This window comes from Triticum urartu, chromosome 3, assembly GCF_003073215.2.
Source record: "Triticum urartu cultivar G1812 chromosome 3, Tu2.1, whole genome shotgun sequence".
NCBI classification, from domain to species: domain Eukaryota; kingdom Viridiplantae; phylum Streptophyta; class Magnoliopsida; order Poales; family Poaceae; genus Triticum; species Triticum urartu.
The window spans coordinates 247,462,968-247,478,600 of record NC_053024.1 but is presented as its reverse complement, the minus strand read 5'-3'; the positions used below and the strand labels follow the sequence as shown (position 1 = coordinate 247,478,600).

Here is a 15,633-nt window from a genome sequence, read left to right as displayed (position 1 = left end):
TATTTGCGTCTCTGGTTTTGGCTTTGCTTTGGTTGTCTTGTGCTCCGGCTTCCCTCCTCTGCCCTGCTTAGTGTGGCCGTGGGCGCGGCTCTGACTGCCCGCACGCAAGTAAAGGGGTGCAAAAGAAGAGCCCCTACTTTTGAACACCGACAGGCCATGCCACAAATACGATGTCAACTACATGATCATGCAAACCAATATGACTATGATGAAGCGTGTCATAATAAACAGAGCGGTGGAAAGTTGCATGGCAATATATCCAGGAATGGCAATGGAAATGCCATAATAGGTAGGTATGGTGGGTGTTTTGAGGAAGGTAAATTATGGGTTTATGGTACCGGCGAATGTTCCGCCGCACAAGAGAGGCTAGCAATGGTGGAAGGGTGAGAGTGGGTATAATCCATGGACTCAACATTAGTCATAAAGAACTCACATACTTATTGCAAAAATCTACAAGTCATCAAAACCAAGCACTACGCGCATGATCCTAGGGGGATAGATTGGTAGGAAGAGACCATCGCTCATCCCCGACTGCCACTCATAAGGAAGGCAATCAAAGAACACCTCATGCTTCAAATTTGTTACACAACGGTTACCATACGTGCATGCTACGAGATACGAGACTTGCAAACCTCAACACAAGTATTTCTCAATTTCACAATTACTCAACTAGCACGACTCTAATGTCACCATCTTTGTACTTCAAAACAATTATCAAGTATCAAACTTCTCATAGTTTTTAATGCACTCTATATGAAAGTTTTTATTATACCCATCTTGGATGCCCATCATATTAGGACTAATTTTATAACCAAAGCAAATTACCATGCTATTCTAAAAGACTCTCAAAATAATATAAGTGAAGCATGAGAGATCAATAATTTCTATAAAATAAAACCACCATCGTGCTCTAAAAAGATATAAATGAAGCATTAGAGCAAAATTATCTAGCTCAAAAGATATAAGTGGAGTACATAGAGTATTCTAATAGATTCCGATTCATGTGTGTCTCTCCCAAAAGGTGTTTACAGAAAGGATGATTGTGGTAAACTAAAAATAAAAGACTCAAATCATACAGGACGCTCCAAGAAAAACACATATCATGTGGTGAATAAAAATATAGCCTCAAGTGAAGTTATTGATAGACGAAGACAAAAGAGGGGATGCCTTCCGGGGCATCCCCAAGCTTAGGATTTTGGTTGTCCTTGAATTTTACCTTGGGGTGCCTTGGGCATCCCCAAGCTTAGGCTCTTGCCACTCCTTGTTCCAAAATCTGTCAAATCTTTACCCAAAAGCTAGAAAACTTCACAACACAAAACTTAACAGAAAAGCTCATGAGCTCTGTTAGTATAAGAAAACAAACCACCACTTTAATGTATTGTAATTAACTCATTCTTTATTTATATTGGTGTTAAACCTACTATATTAAAACTTCTCTATGGTTCATACCCCCCGATACTAGCCATACATTCATCAAAATAAGCAAACAACACACGAAAAACAGAATATGTCAAAACAGAACAGTCTGTAGCAATATGGAGGTTTCGAATACTTTTATAACTCCAAACATTCTGAAAAATTAGGAAGACCTAAATAATTTGTATATTGATCTACTACAGTTGGAATTGGTATTTTATCGCTCTCTGGTAAAAAATGAAAATTATTTTCGTGAGCGCATACTTTCTGTTTTTTCAGCAAGATCAAACAACAATCACCCAAGAAGATTCTAAAGGCTTTACTTGGCACAAACACTAAATAAAACATAAAAAAATCATAACAGAGGCTAGAAAAATTATTTATTACTAAATAGGAACAAAAACACTACAAGAAATATGTCAACTTGCGACCATCTCTATTGGTCACTGAAAGGTCATTGTTTTTCATTTGCGACCTTTTTTGACCAAAACAGATGGTCAAAAGGTGACGGTCGTAAACTGGAATTAAGGACCTTCTCTATGAGAAGGTCTTGGAAGGCAACGACCAAAACAAAAGGTCGTTGAACCCATGACCTTTTGTTTTGGTCGCTAGGTGTCTTCCCAGGCCACGTCGGATCCGACGTGGCAAGCTGAAGTGGCAAAATTGCAACCAAATGAAAAGGTCGTTGATAAGAATCAGCCCAGTCCAGTTCGGTGTTATACATGGGCCGAGCCCAACAATTCATCCTTTTATATATTTTTTTCCTATTAATTTTGGTCAGCTACATGAGCCAGGCCCTACAATTCAGCCTTTGTGTTTCCTCTAGTTTTTTGGGCCTCGGCCTTTTACTGTACATTTTTTTTTGAAATGGTGCAGTGCATGTTGGGGCGTGGCCTTTTTAGCTTATTTATTTGTCCTATATTAGAACTCAGCCTTCTGAAAATAACGTTTGGCCCAGCCTTTTTGATGTTGAGAATTGTTTGGGCCCAAGGCTTATTTAGCCCAGTTACACACATGCATCCAACATTATTTTGTATTCAAATCAGGAAAACTCTAGGTCGAATTCAAATCATTCATCATATCACATCACATAAAATATCTCTCCAGATTACATAACACAATAGATCATCTCAGGAATACATTTTCTTACACAGGAATATGGCAGGAATTGGGGGGATTATAAAATAATACAATTATGAAACCGAGGGGATTTCCTAATAGTGAAATGGACTTCATTGCTCTCTCTTGGGTCGAGGAAATAATCAACATCTGCATTTTACCATAGTACACTTACCCCAAAACTGTCATCAGTACAAAGATCATTAGCTACAACCGCATGAAGCATCCATACATCAAACTGATTTTTCTGCTGTTGGTTGAAACACTACACGTCAACCAGAAATTTGTAAGTACATGAGACAATAGCTTAACAGAAGAACATTATGACTTCTTCGGCTATTTGTTTCAACAGCAGTACAAACCTCACCTCTGTTACACCCTCAGCAGCATTAAACAATGCCTAACAATCTACACGTACAGAAGATTCATACACAGTCGCATGAACAACATTCAGCATGTTATCTACATAGAGAAGAGAAAAGTCAAATAGATCTCAATCATTTTGCCGTATTAACACATTCACATCAAGTGTGGTGCTCTGTTTTTACCATAGCGGCACAAGCGAGACAATGTCTGATTCGCCCTACTCCTCCACAAGATTCGCCCTACGTTTCAAAGCACACTGCATGGGAACAAAGACACTTATGAACAAAGATATGCCTCAAATTTCAACAGAACACTACTGTGCTAGCTAAGCTAGTCAATGCACAAACATATAAGCATGCAGAAATAGTAGTACTGGTCATATACATGACACATCATGCAACAAGATCTAAAATGAAAAATTCTGGGCTAGAAGAAAAATATATAATACCAAATACCAACTAAACAGTAGAGGATGCTAGTAGCAGAACAAACACTACTATATCTGCCAAATGCACAGGCCAATTAAGCATGTTCTTCCAATATTATGCAATCTCAGATGCAAACAGGTAACAATGCCTACTTTTCTTGTCATAAGAAGTGGCTAGATCCCTTTTTTGTTTGGTGATGGTGTCGATGGGGCGATGGTAGGCACGCCTATATTTACAAGAACAACAACTGTGCATTTTGTACGAGTAAGGATATCCTGTAGTTAAGTGAATTAACAAACTACGCACACCCTAAAAAGTGACAACAATGGTACGCATGGGCATTCATCGCCATAGCAACAGTTCAAGGATAAAAGCATAGATGATATATTTTTTGAAGATCCACAAACCCAGACACAACAAGTTCTTACAAGACTATCAACATATATACAGGTATGTTTTTACAACAAAAATGTCAAGTTTTTATGGATCAATAAGAAGAAGATGGTCAATCAAACATTTCCAGGCATGGTATGAATTTCCAAAGGCGAGGACGAGCAACCAAATATTTATATTTCAGTGCCATACAATCAACTGGGTCAAAGAAGAAAAGAAAAATCGTCCAGTGAACACTATAGGCTATTCAAGAACAAAATTTTGGACCTGATTTTGCCCTGTCCATGGTGTTCCACACCAATCGAGAATTCGACCACCGACCTCGGTGCATAACATAATCATGACGTCCATTTGCATCCAGGGCTGAATTTGACCATGAAAATTGGCTATTAAGTAGTATACTCATGTGGTGAATTTTATGGAATACTTAATCTATACTCTGCATCTACCAAAAGCAAATCTCCTTGAACAGGGTCTGATGCCAAACAATGCAAAGGCATCTAAATGAAAAAGGCAAAAGAATGGTGCTTCTGCTGCAGTGAGTTGAAACCCAAGGCACCAACAAACCGTAGCAGACCAAACTAGCTAGCTCTAGGGGAACTAAAATGCTAGATGGAATCAAGGAATGGACGAATGGATGGTCACCATTATTGAAGTTGATGCTTCAGAAGCCCGCCGACGTGGTGGTTCAGGTGGTCGAGGAAGAAGAGGAGCAATACTACATAATCATCATGAAACAACAGTGATTGAGTAAATCATAAAGCAGAATGACAAAGTCATAATTAATCTAAATCGACTTAGAATCAGATAGCATATGCTGAGCATGTTTACATCTTTTACTAAAGCTTTCCATATTTGGTATTGATACATGTGCATTATCTTACAACAATGTACTGCAATGTGAAATTCAAAGAAGAAAAAGTTAAACAATGCATATAACTATGACCAGCTGATGTTATGATGGCTTCCAGAGTTGAAAAACAGATATCCTCATGTTATGGGTAAGAACCCAATAGTATGTTGCTCACAATTTCAACAGTTCTAGACAAATCTATCAATAGAAATCATATTAAACTGATGGAAGAATTTATTCCCAAATTACTTTTCGTTAAAGCTAAACATTTACATCAAGCGCAGTATATGATGAACTAACCTTGTTATGACTAGCTGTGTTGTACTAGTATGCTAACGTAACCCAGGACAGACGGACGTCACCCAACCATGGTATTTTCGTTTGGCAACCAAAGCAAGTAGAATACTCCTATATGTATAGGAAGTTAGGAACTAGTACTAGACATAGCATGGAAAATTGACACAATGTGTTGGTGCATTCAAGGTCAGTGTATCCGATAGTCGAAGAGTTTGAAAAACGTGGTTTTACACGCAATGGATGCACAAGCGCACACATACACAGAGATGGAGAGAGAGATTGCTAGCTAGAGCCGGTTTGAGTCATCCAAAATTGAACGGTTTTAGACATGGCATCCACAATCTGCATGCATCCAGAAATCATCAGCTTCTATGCTCTAGTCCGGTACCACATCCCCACAAAAACCATGCGGACCAAAGGTGCAAGCACGAAACCAGGATCTATGAGTAATTTCTGTCTATGCACCATATTGCTGGATAATTCATGGATCAAGACCAAACACTGAGACAGCATCTCATGATGCGCTAAAAAATCAACTGCTTCGTCCATCCCGATCACGGGCGGCGTGACAGAAGAAGAGACTACCTGGACGTCCTCGACGACTGCGCGGAGGTCGGGCGAGTCCTTGACGGCCTTGATGTGGTCGACGATGTTCCAGACGATGTCAAGCCTGTCGATGCTGCGCTCGAGCGGGTGGACCAAGCACTCCCACACCGGCGCCACACCCTTCTCGAGCTCCTCCAGCTTGCCCTCCTGCAAGCAACCATAACCACACACGGTCATATCCAGACAGGCGACGAGCGAGCAAACGAACGGGGATCAGGGGAATGGGGATAAGGGCGTACGAGGCTGGCACGGAGCACGAGGAGCGCGTGGATCCCGGGACGGATGTGCGCGGGCTCGACGCGGTCGAAGGACGGGAAGTCATAGTCGGCGAGCAGCGGGTTGCTGCTTCGATCGGCGTTCTCCATGGCGTCGGAGGCGGCGGTGCAGTAGGCAGAGCAGGCGGGGGTGACGGAAGGGAGGGTGGCCGGGGTAGGGGGAGGAGGGGGTGGCGACAGTGGAGGGACCTGCCGGCAAGGTAAGAGAGTCGGCGTGTCGATCTGGATCGGGGAGGAGGCGGCGACGCGTCGGATCTAGATCGGGGAGGAGACGGCGGCGCGTTGGATCGGGATGAGGCGTTCCGCGTGTTGTGGTAGGGAAGCAGATGGGAGAGGAGAGGCCGTCGGCGGCGAGCTGTGGGAGGGACGAGGCGGTGGGTGGGTGGCGGCTTGTGGAGGCAAGGAGGCACGGGTGGGGCGCGAGGGACGCTAAGGTTTGGAGTTTAGACGAGGGGGTGGAAGGGAAGAGGCCACGAGGGGTGAGAGTGTGAGGGGGACGAGGGCTGTCGTCGGATCCGGGAATATCCGACGGTGTCTGACCCATATCCGTGCGATATGCCTATGGACCAATCAGAACGCAGTAAACACTTTGAAGATGTCATGACCATTCAAATTGGTCGTAATTGATTAAAAATAAGTTCTTTTCACAATAAAAATATTTTCTATTTTTCGAGTAACAATGATTGTTCTTTTTTTTGAAGAACCTACCAAATATTTGTTGCAGAATGGCACCACATCATTTTTAGAAATTATTAGACCACATTTTATGCACAATTTACTAAATGGTTGGGTGTGAAAAGTTTTTATCCACCTCTCGTGAAAAAGACAAATTTCCGACGATTCAATAGGAAACGGTTCAAATTTGAACTGTAGTTGCCTCATAGTTTGTTACTTATTTTTTCCAAAAATCATTTTTAAGTAAAAAAGTAACTTTTAATCAGAGAAACACAAATTTTTTCCAAGATTCAACCACTAGCTAGGAACGGTCATGCTCGCCGTTTTGACGGCATTTTGAAACGGGCGTGAAGAATTCAAAAAAAATAAATAAAATGGAAAACCTTCGCGTTGTGTCATTATATGTGGCCAAGTTACCGGTAAAAATAATAAACTTGTAATATGATAACTTTTTAAAAAATGAGCTATCATGTGTGGAGATTCATTGCTTTCAAGCCAAATGATCAATCTTATGGCCACATTCATGGCATAGTTTGTTCAAATGATCTCATATTGTGCATATGGGTGCATGTTTGAATGACAGGGAATGTTGCCTAAGGAAGTTTCATTTTCTTTGCATGAAAAAATCATTTTCCATTTTTCGAGTGCCCAAAATGAGGTTTTTTTGTGAAGGACCTACCATATATTTGTTGCAATATTTGACCAAATAATTTTTATAAAATACTAGGCCATATATAATTCACAATTGACCAAATGGTTGGGTGTCAAAATATTTGATCCACCTCTGGTGAAAAAGACAAATTTCCGTCGATCCAGATGGAAACGGCTCAAATTTGAACTGCACCTGCCTCATAGTTTCCTCTTTATTTTTTTCCAAAAATCATTTCTAGGTACATAAGTATCTATTTAATCATATAAATAGTAAAAGTTTTTCAAGATTCAACCACTAGCTCAGAACGGTCATGCCCGCCGTTTTGACCGCATTTTGAAACGGGTATAAAAATTCTAAAAAAATAAAAAAAATTGGAAAACCTTCGCATTGTGTCATTATATGTGACCAAGTTACCAGGAAAATAATAAACTTGTAATACGGTAATTACTTTTAAAAAAGTGTTCTTAGGAACGAGCTATCATGCGTGAAGATGCATGGCTTTCAAGCCAAATGATCAATCTTATGGCGACATTCATGGCATAGTTTGTTGAAATGATCTCATATTGTGCACAAGGGTGCATCTTGGGACGACAAACAATGTTGCCTAATGAAGTTTTCATTTTCTTTGGATGAAAAATTCATTTCCTATTTTTCGAGTGCCCAAAATGATTTTTTTGTGAAGGACCTACCATATATTTGTTGCAATACTGGACCAAATCATTTTTATAAAATACTAGGCATGTTTAATGCACAATTGACCAAATGGTTTGGTGTCAAAATTTGTGATCCACCTCTCGTGAAAAAGACAAATTTCTGCCGATTCGATAAGAAGCGGGTAAAATTTGAACTACAGTTGCCTCATAGTTTGCTCTTTATTTTGTTTCAAAAATCATTTCTAGGTACATAAGTATCTATTTAATCAGAGAAACACAAAAAGTTTTCCAAGATTCAACCACTAGCTAGTAACGGTCATGCCCGCCATTTTGACCGCATTTTGAAACGGGCATAAATATTCAAAAAAAATCAAATAATTGGAAAAAGTTCGCATTTTGTCATTATATGTGACGAAGTTACCAGGAAAAATAATAAACTTGTAATACGTTAATTATGTTTAAAAAGTGTTCTCAGAAACGAGCTATCATGTGTGAAGATGCATGGCTTTCAAGCCAAATGATCAATCTTATGGCCTCATTCATGGCATAGTTTGTTCAAATGATCTCATATTGTGCATAAGGGTGCATCTTGGCATGGCAAAAAATGTTGCCTAAGGAAGTTTTAATTTTCTTTGGACAAAAAATTCATTTTCTATTTTTCAAGTGCCCAAAATGAGTTTTTTTGTGAAGGACCTACCATATATTTGTTGCAATATTGGACCAAATCATTTTTATGAAATAATAGGCCATATTTAATGCACAATTGACCAAATGGTTGAGTGTCAAAATTTTTGATCCAGCTCTCGCGAAAAAGACAAATTTCCGCCGATTCAGTTGGAAGCGGGTCAAATTTGAACTGCAGCTGCCTTATAGTTTGCTCTTTATTTTTTCCAAAAATCATTTCTAGGTACATAAGTAACTCTTTAATCAGAGAAACAACAAAAGTTTTTCAAAATCCAACCACTAGTTAGGAACTGTCATTCCCGCCATTTTGACCGCATTTTGAAACGCGCATAAAAAATCAAAAAATTGGAAAACCTTTGCATTGTTTCATTATATGTGACCAAGTTATCAGGAAAAATAATAAACTAGTAATACAAAAATTCTTTAGAAAATGTATTCTAAGAAATGAGCTATCATGTGTGAAGATTCGTGGCTTTCAGTCCAAATGATCAATCTTGTGGCCACATTCATGGCATAGTTTGTTCAAATAATTTAATATTGTGCACAAGGGTGGATAATGGAATGGCAAACAATGTTGCCTAAGAAAGTTTTCATTTTCTTTGGACGAAGAATAGATTTTCCATTTTTTGAGTGCCCAAAATGAGTTTTTTGTGTGAAGGACCTACCATATATTTGTTGCAAAATTGGACCAAATCAATTTTATAAAATATTAGGCCATATTTAATGCACAATTGACGAAATGGTTGGGTGTAAAATATTTTGATCCACCTCTCGTGAAACAGACAAACTTCCGCCGGTTCAACAGGAAATGGGTCAAATTTGAACTGCAGCTGCCTTATAGTTTACTCTTTATTTTTTCCAAAAATCATTTCTAGTTATATAAGTATCTATTTAATCATAAATACATGGTTTGGTGGCGATACATCGAGGTTTGGATAGTGGCTGAGGGCCCCTACTCTAGAGTGGTTAAACTCGCATGCCTGCCGCATGGTCACCGTGTGACTGTGGTGTTGCCATGCGTTATGGGCGGCCTAGGCATTTCTAGTGGGTTGGTCACTCCCCAGGTAGGTGCTAGGAAGAAAATTACAACATAAGATTCTCATGACGAGCCCGAACTATGCTCAAACATGAATTAGCAGCCAAGTGTTTGATTAGCAGTACGAGAAATGCACATGGCCAATGGGCGTGAGTTTGGCTGAGGATTATCATATACTAAGAAGACTGTCTTGACAAATTTTCTAATCAAAAGTAGGAGCCTAGGTGGTACTTGCTTTGTAAAGTACCACACTGGACAAAAATATGAATGTTGAAGGTGGGCCCAAAATAATGAATGGATTGAGCTGAAATTTGGTGGAGGATGGTTATTTGGGTATAGGAAAGTACTGTAGAAAATAAATACCATTTGGATATGCCAAAGTGGTACTTCCTTCACAATGCTCTTCTCTGGACAGAAACTTGGGAAAATTAGCGAGAGAAATTGGGTAAATGAAATGAGCTCAAATTTGGTGTAGGTAAGTTACATAGGAATGGTCATGCCCTGGTAAATTTTCAGATCATTTTGGTAAGTCTAGCTAGTACTTACTTCACAAAGCTTCTCTCAAGATAGAAACTTTGGAAATTTTATGAGAAACATCTACCAAGAAAATGGAGCTGAATATTATCATGTGGCAATGATTTGGGTATGGAAGAGTGACCAAAAATTTGAGGGTAATAGTACGGGTCTAGATAACACTTGCTTTGCAATGTGCCAATCTGGCCATAAAATATAAATTGAACCTGGGCTCACATATATGATTTGAATGAGCTGCAATTTGGAGGAAGGTGGTAATTTTGGCATATGAAGGAACTATATAAATTTCATGTCATTTGGATATATAAAAATGGTACTTGATAATGCTTCTAGGTGGACAAAACTTTTGGAAATTTGCCGAGCAAAATTTACTGGGAAAATGGAGCTGAATTTTGTCATGAAGCAATGATTTGGGTAGGAAAGAGTGCCCAAAAATTTTGAGGGCAATCAAGAATATATAAATAACACTTCCTTCACAAAGTGTTGTTGTGCATAGAATAGGAAAATGAATATTTTTGAATTATTTTGAACTAGGCAAGGAAGGATTTTTACATATTTAAGGGAGATATGACCCAAAGAATTTATATGATTGTTTCGGGAATTTTGGGAATGACAGAAATATAGGTTGCTTCACAACCTAGGGCAAAAATTGGCACATGGACATGACACGTAGGCAAAGCTGATGAGGTGGCGCCTAGTCATAGCAATCCACCACAATTTAAAAGGTTATGAACATCTATATTTGTCGTGATCAGCTGGAAATAAGGCAGCGGACCAGTGTTGTCTGCTTTATGACCATTTCGTGTAAGGAAATTACGACCTTTCTGACCAAAATGGTCGATATAGTTTAGGGTTTGGAGCCACCCGACACAGCTTTTGACCAATTGGTCTCAAATGGTCATAGATTTATGACCAATTCTTCCAGGGTCACTGACAGAAGGTCAAAAGTTGACATATTTCTTGTAGTGAAAGTAAAGAACAAAAATAAAATTGGGTTGCCTCCCAACAAGCGCTATCGTTTAATTCCCCTAGCTAGGCATAAAAGCAAGAATAGATCTAGGTATTGTCATCTTTGGTATTTATCTTTTTGATGGAGATATGCTCGGATCCGGGAGGTTCCTTAGGTTTCCCTTCATGCTCGGAGATTTTTAGATCTAGAGCATCCAACCTCTTATTGCAAAGAGTGATCAACATATTCTTACGGTGAAGGTTCCCGCCAACATTTTTAAAAGGCTCAATACATTTTTGCAATTCGCATAATTTCTCTAAAACTTGGGTTCCTTCTTGAGTAAGATGTAGTTCCTTTTGTGGGGGAAGTACTCCTACTATTCCCTATATAATCTCATAAGCAAAATTGGAATCAACTTCAATAAAATTCCCTTTAGCTGCAAAATCCAAGAGTTGTCTATTGGATATGGTTAGCCCAACATAAAAATTACGAAGTAAAATCTTGAAATCTCCCTCTATAGTGCAACTACGATAGGATTCTATCATCCTATACCAATCATCTTTTAGGTTTTCTCCTTGTCTTTGTTTGAAGTGAAGAACTTAAAAATCGGGAGATAAAGAAGGGGAGAAAGGGCTAGCCATGACGGCGAAACAAACGATCTAACACACGGACGCACAAGAGGCAAGCGAAAAGAGACGAACGGAAAAGGGGCGAATAAAATGGCAAAGGTGAGGTGGGGGAGAGGAAAACGAGAGGCAAATGGCAAATAATGTAATGTGAGGGAGAAGAGTTTATGATGGGTACTTGGTATGTCTTGAGTTGAGCGTAGATCTCCTCGGCAACGACGCTAGAAAATCCTTCTTGCTACCTCTTGATCATGCGTTGGTTTTCCCTTGAAGAGGAAAGGGTGATGCAGCAAAGTAGCGTAAGTATTTCCCTCAGTTTTTGAGAACCAAGGTATCAATCCAGCAGGAGCTAACATGCAAGTCACCTAGTACCTGCACAAACAATCAAGACCCTCGCAACCAATGCGATAAAGGGGTTGTTAATCCCTTCACGGTCATTTGCGAAAGTGAAGATCTAATAAAGATAGTAAGATAAATATTTTCAGTATTTTTGTTTTATAGATTGGAAAGTAAAGATTGCAAAATAGTAAACGAGATGCGATGTAAATAAAAAGAGATGCAATATAATATGAAAGAGACCCGGGGGCCATAGGTTTCACAAGTGGCTTCTCTCATGATAGCATGTATTACGGTGGGTGAACAAATTACTGCCAAGCAATTGATAGTAGAGCGCATAGTTATGAGAATATCTAGGCAATTATTATGAATATAGGCATCACGTCCGTGTTAAGTAGACCGAAATGATTCTGCATGTACTACTATTACTCCACACATTGACCGCTATCCAGCATGCATCTAGAGTATTAAGTTCATAAGAACAGAGTAACGCTTTAAGCAAGATGACATGATGTAGAGGGATAAACTCAAGCAATATGATATAAACCCCATCTTTTTATCCTCGATGGCAACAATACAATATGTGCCTTGCTTCCCCTACTGTCACTGGGAAAGGACACCGCAAGATGAACCCAAAGCTAAGCACTTCTCCCATTGCAAGAAAGATCAATATAGTAGGCCAAACTAAACCGATAATTCGAAGAGACTTGCAAAGATATCAAATCATGCATATAAGAATTCAGAGAAGAACCAAATATTATTCATAGATAAAACTTGATCGTAAATCCATAATTCATCGGATCTCAGCAAACACATCGCAAAAAAGTATTACATCGAATAGATCTCCAAGAACATCGAGGAGAACTTTGTATTGAGAACCAAAGAGAGAAAAGAAGCCATCTAGCTAATAACTATGGACCCGAAGGTCTTTTGTAAACTACTCACATATCATCCGAGAGCCTATGGAGTTGATGTAGAAGCCCCCCCGTGATCGAATCCCTCTCCGGCAGATCGCCGAAAAAGGCCCCAGATGGGATCTCACCGGTACAGAAGGTTGCCGTGCTGGAAAAGTGGTTTCGCGGCTCCCCCTGATGTTTTTAGGGTAGAAGAGTATATATAGGTGAAAGAAGTACGTCGGTGGAGCTCTGTGGGGCCCACGAGGGTGGGGGCGCGCCTACCCCCCTGGGCGCGCCCTCCTATCTCATGACCGCCTCGATGACTTCTAGACTTCCACTCCAAGTCTCCTGGTTTGTGTTTGTTCCAAGAAATATCCTCACGAAGGTTTCGTTCCGTTTGGATTTTGTTTGATATTCCTTTTCTATGAAACACTGAAATAGGCAAAAAAAATACAGAAACTGACACTGGGCCTTCGGTTAATAGGTTAGTCCCAAAAATAATATAAGAGAGCATATTAAAGCCCATTAAACATCTAAAATAGATAATATAATAGCATGGAACGATCAAAAATTATAGATACGTTGGAGACGTATCAACCCCCCGGTCACCTTCTTCCTCACCCATACAGAAAACGCCTGCTCCTCTTCTTCCACTCCTACAAAAAAAACCCATCCCTCCTTCTTCCCCACTCGCACTGCCACTAGGCTTGTCTCCGGCTACTCTGCTCAAACCCATGAGCTCGGTGCGACGCCCACAAGGAAAATGGAGCCGGCTGGCCCTAGCGCCAAGAAGATGAGGCTCCCGCCTGCGGCGACGCCGGTTGTAGATCTCGCACTTGGTAGCGCGGGGAGAAGCGGCGAGCCCCCCGCCCCACCCAGATCCGAGGAACTGGTAGAATCTCCGGTGGACCGCATCAACGACTTCCCGGACGTCATCCTGGAGGAGATTATCTCGCTTCTCCCCACCAAGGATTGCTACTGCACACAAGTCCTCTCAACTCAGTGGCGCCCTCTATGGCGCACCGCGCCCCTCAATCTCGAATGTCATCAGATATCTGTCCTTCCTGAATTTGATATCCTCAGAGCCATCGTCTCCTCTCACCAGTAGGCCCCATTCAATGCCTCTGCATCCCGACACGCTACCTCATGTCCATACCCGGCACGGTGGATGCTTAGCTGACACCCTTGAATTCGCCAGCAGTTTGAGTTCTACCATTACCACGAAAGTTTCATACCACGAACACACCAAGAATTCATGCCCACACCACCGTTGTCCATCTCGCGGTTTTCCTCCTCTCTCCACACCGCCACCTTCGCCCGGTGCCATCTACCATACGATCTGGTACAAATGCTTCGATTCCCACTGCTCAAAAAAACTTTCGCTTGTGGTGGTTTATCTGTTGGAGGCCTCACTACACAACATCATCCACTCTAGTTGCCCTACCCTGGAGCGCTTGTTGATTGTTTTGGGAATAGAAATCCCTATCAGTTGTCTCCAGATAATGTCGCCTCACCTTAAAAGCATTGGAATTTGTTTTGAAGGACAACAACTCATCACCGAAGATGCCCCTTCACTTCAAAGGTTGCTCCTTGATAATTGTTATAAACATTCGCAGATAACTGTCGTCTCTACGCCCAAACTGGAGATCTTGGGTGTAATTCATGATCCGTTTAATGATCACAGGAAGTTGGTGTTTGGCTCCTCACTTTTTCAGGTACCGTATATTATCATCTACACATTTGTAATCGTAAGCTGCATTTTTCATTTGTGCGCATAAGTTTTATATCATCTTGGAGTACACTTTGGGTTCTAATATTATGTTATATGCTCAATGAAGAGTTCGTCCATGGATAGAATATCAATACAGCTGGATTCTATCAAGATCTTATATATATCGGGATGTCTAGTTTTCATCTGAATGTAATTATTGGCTTGCTGTGATGCTTTCAATCTATAGAGAATTTATATATAGAGGTGATGATTTCATGCACATTGAAAGCCCATATATATTGTACTAGAATTAACCATTCAGCTGTCCCTCTTTTGACATACTCTTTTTTCAGACCTTAACTGTTTTCAATCTTCATGTTTACTTAGGTACTGCAACCACATGGAGAAAAACGTATAACCAATCGGTGGCGTAATAAGCACCAGGATTTTCTCAGTTCTCATGACATTCATTTGAGGACAATTACGATGGAAAGATATGCATCCAACCAGGCAAACAGAAGCTTTGTCACATTCTTCTTGCTGAATGCGAGGTTGTTATTGTCCATGAGGCTTAAGTTTTACAGCAAGAGATTTCCCACAGACGGACACATTGAACAGCAAAAAAAGAAGTTTCAGGTGGACAAATGGGCTTCTAAACGTGCTCAGCTTCTATTTGCAACAAGTTGTAGTCATCCTGAAATAATTTTTTTGCACAGGATGTTGATTTTATGGATCAGACCGATCCATTTGTTTGTGACTACAAAAAAGAATGGTTGGGTTAGATGTTACTGCCGTGTTCAATCTGGGCTTTGTCTAAAAATTTGATGAACAATTAATCCTTGAGCTTTTTGTACCATTTGTAAGCTTGAGTTGCATGTTGTTGCCCTCGTACTCCCCTCCACCTGCCACTACCCTGGCGCATCTTCCATGGTTGTTGTTCGTTCCCGTCCGAGGCCTCGCCATCGTTCTCTGCCTTGGTTCGCTCGCTCCGCCCGTCGCCGTCTGGCATTGTCAACATGGTCAACAACCACGAGGAATCAAGAGACGACTGTACGTGGAGAGGATGATAGTAGGGACCCACCAGGGTCATTGCATTATGCAAGCAGGTGCCTCGTTATTACATGCCAA

At 40.6% G+C, this 15,633-nt stretch overlaps 1 protein-coding gene across 9 annotated transcripts; it reads right to left on the bottom strand.

Moving 5' to 3' along the window:
• Nucleotides 1-2,477: 2,477 nt before the first annotated feature.
• On the bottom strand, nucleotides 2,478-6,229 carry LOC125543756 (organellar oligopeptidase A, chloroplastic/mitochondrial-like). Of its 9 annotated transcripts, XR_007298726.1 has the most exons (8): nucleotides 5,718-6,229; nucleotides 5,458-5,625; nucleotides 4,876-4,983; nucleotides 4,368-4,440; nucleotides 3,990-4,085; nucleotides 3,084-3,157; nucleotides 2,903-2,997; nucleotides 2,478-2,800 (listed from the first exon to the last, which is right to left on the bottom strand). XR_007298726.1 is itself a non-coding variant. In XM_048707225.1 (6 exons), exons 1-5 carry the CDS (start codon nucleotides 5,798-5,800, stop codon nucleotides 3,119-3,121), a joined length of 459 nt encoding a protein of 152 aa, XP_048563182.1. In that variant the 5' UTR covers nucleotides 5,801-6,225; the 3' UTR covers nucleotides 2,478-2,997; nucleotides 3,084-3,118. The 9 variants fall into 9 exon arrangements, 3 of the variants coding, with proteins under 3 accessions (XP_048563182.1, XP_048563184.1, XP_048563183.1); XR_007298725.1 differs by lacking the exon at nucleotides 4,876-4,983 and having other exon boundaries at nucleotides 5,718-6,225; XR_007298721.1 differs by lacking the exon at nucleotides 4,876-4,983 and having other exon boundaries at nucleotides 2,903-3,157; nucleotides 5,718-6,225.
• Nucleotides 6,230-15,633: the final 9,404 nt, after the last annotated feature.

Coding starts and splice junctions, on each gene's coding strand:
- LOC125543756 (XM_048707225.1), bottom strand. CDS start 5,800: ATGACTTCCCGTCCTTCGACCGCGTCGAGCCCGCGCACATCCGTCCCG. Junction 4,441..5,457: donor CAGTCGTCGAGGACGTCCAG/GTAGTCTCTTCT, acceptor ATGATTATGTAG/TATTGCTCCTCTTCTTCCTC. Junction 3,158..3,989: donor CATGGACAGGGCAAAATCAG/GTCCAAAATTTT, acceptor GTTCCCATGCAG/TGTGCTTTGAAACGTAGGGC.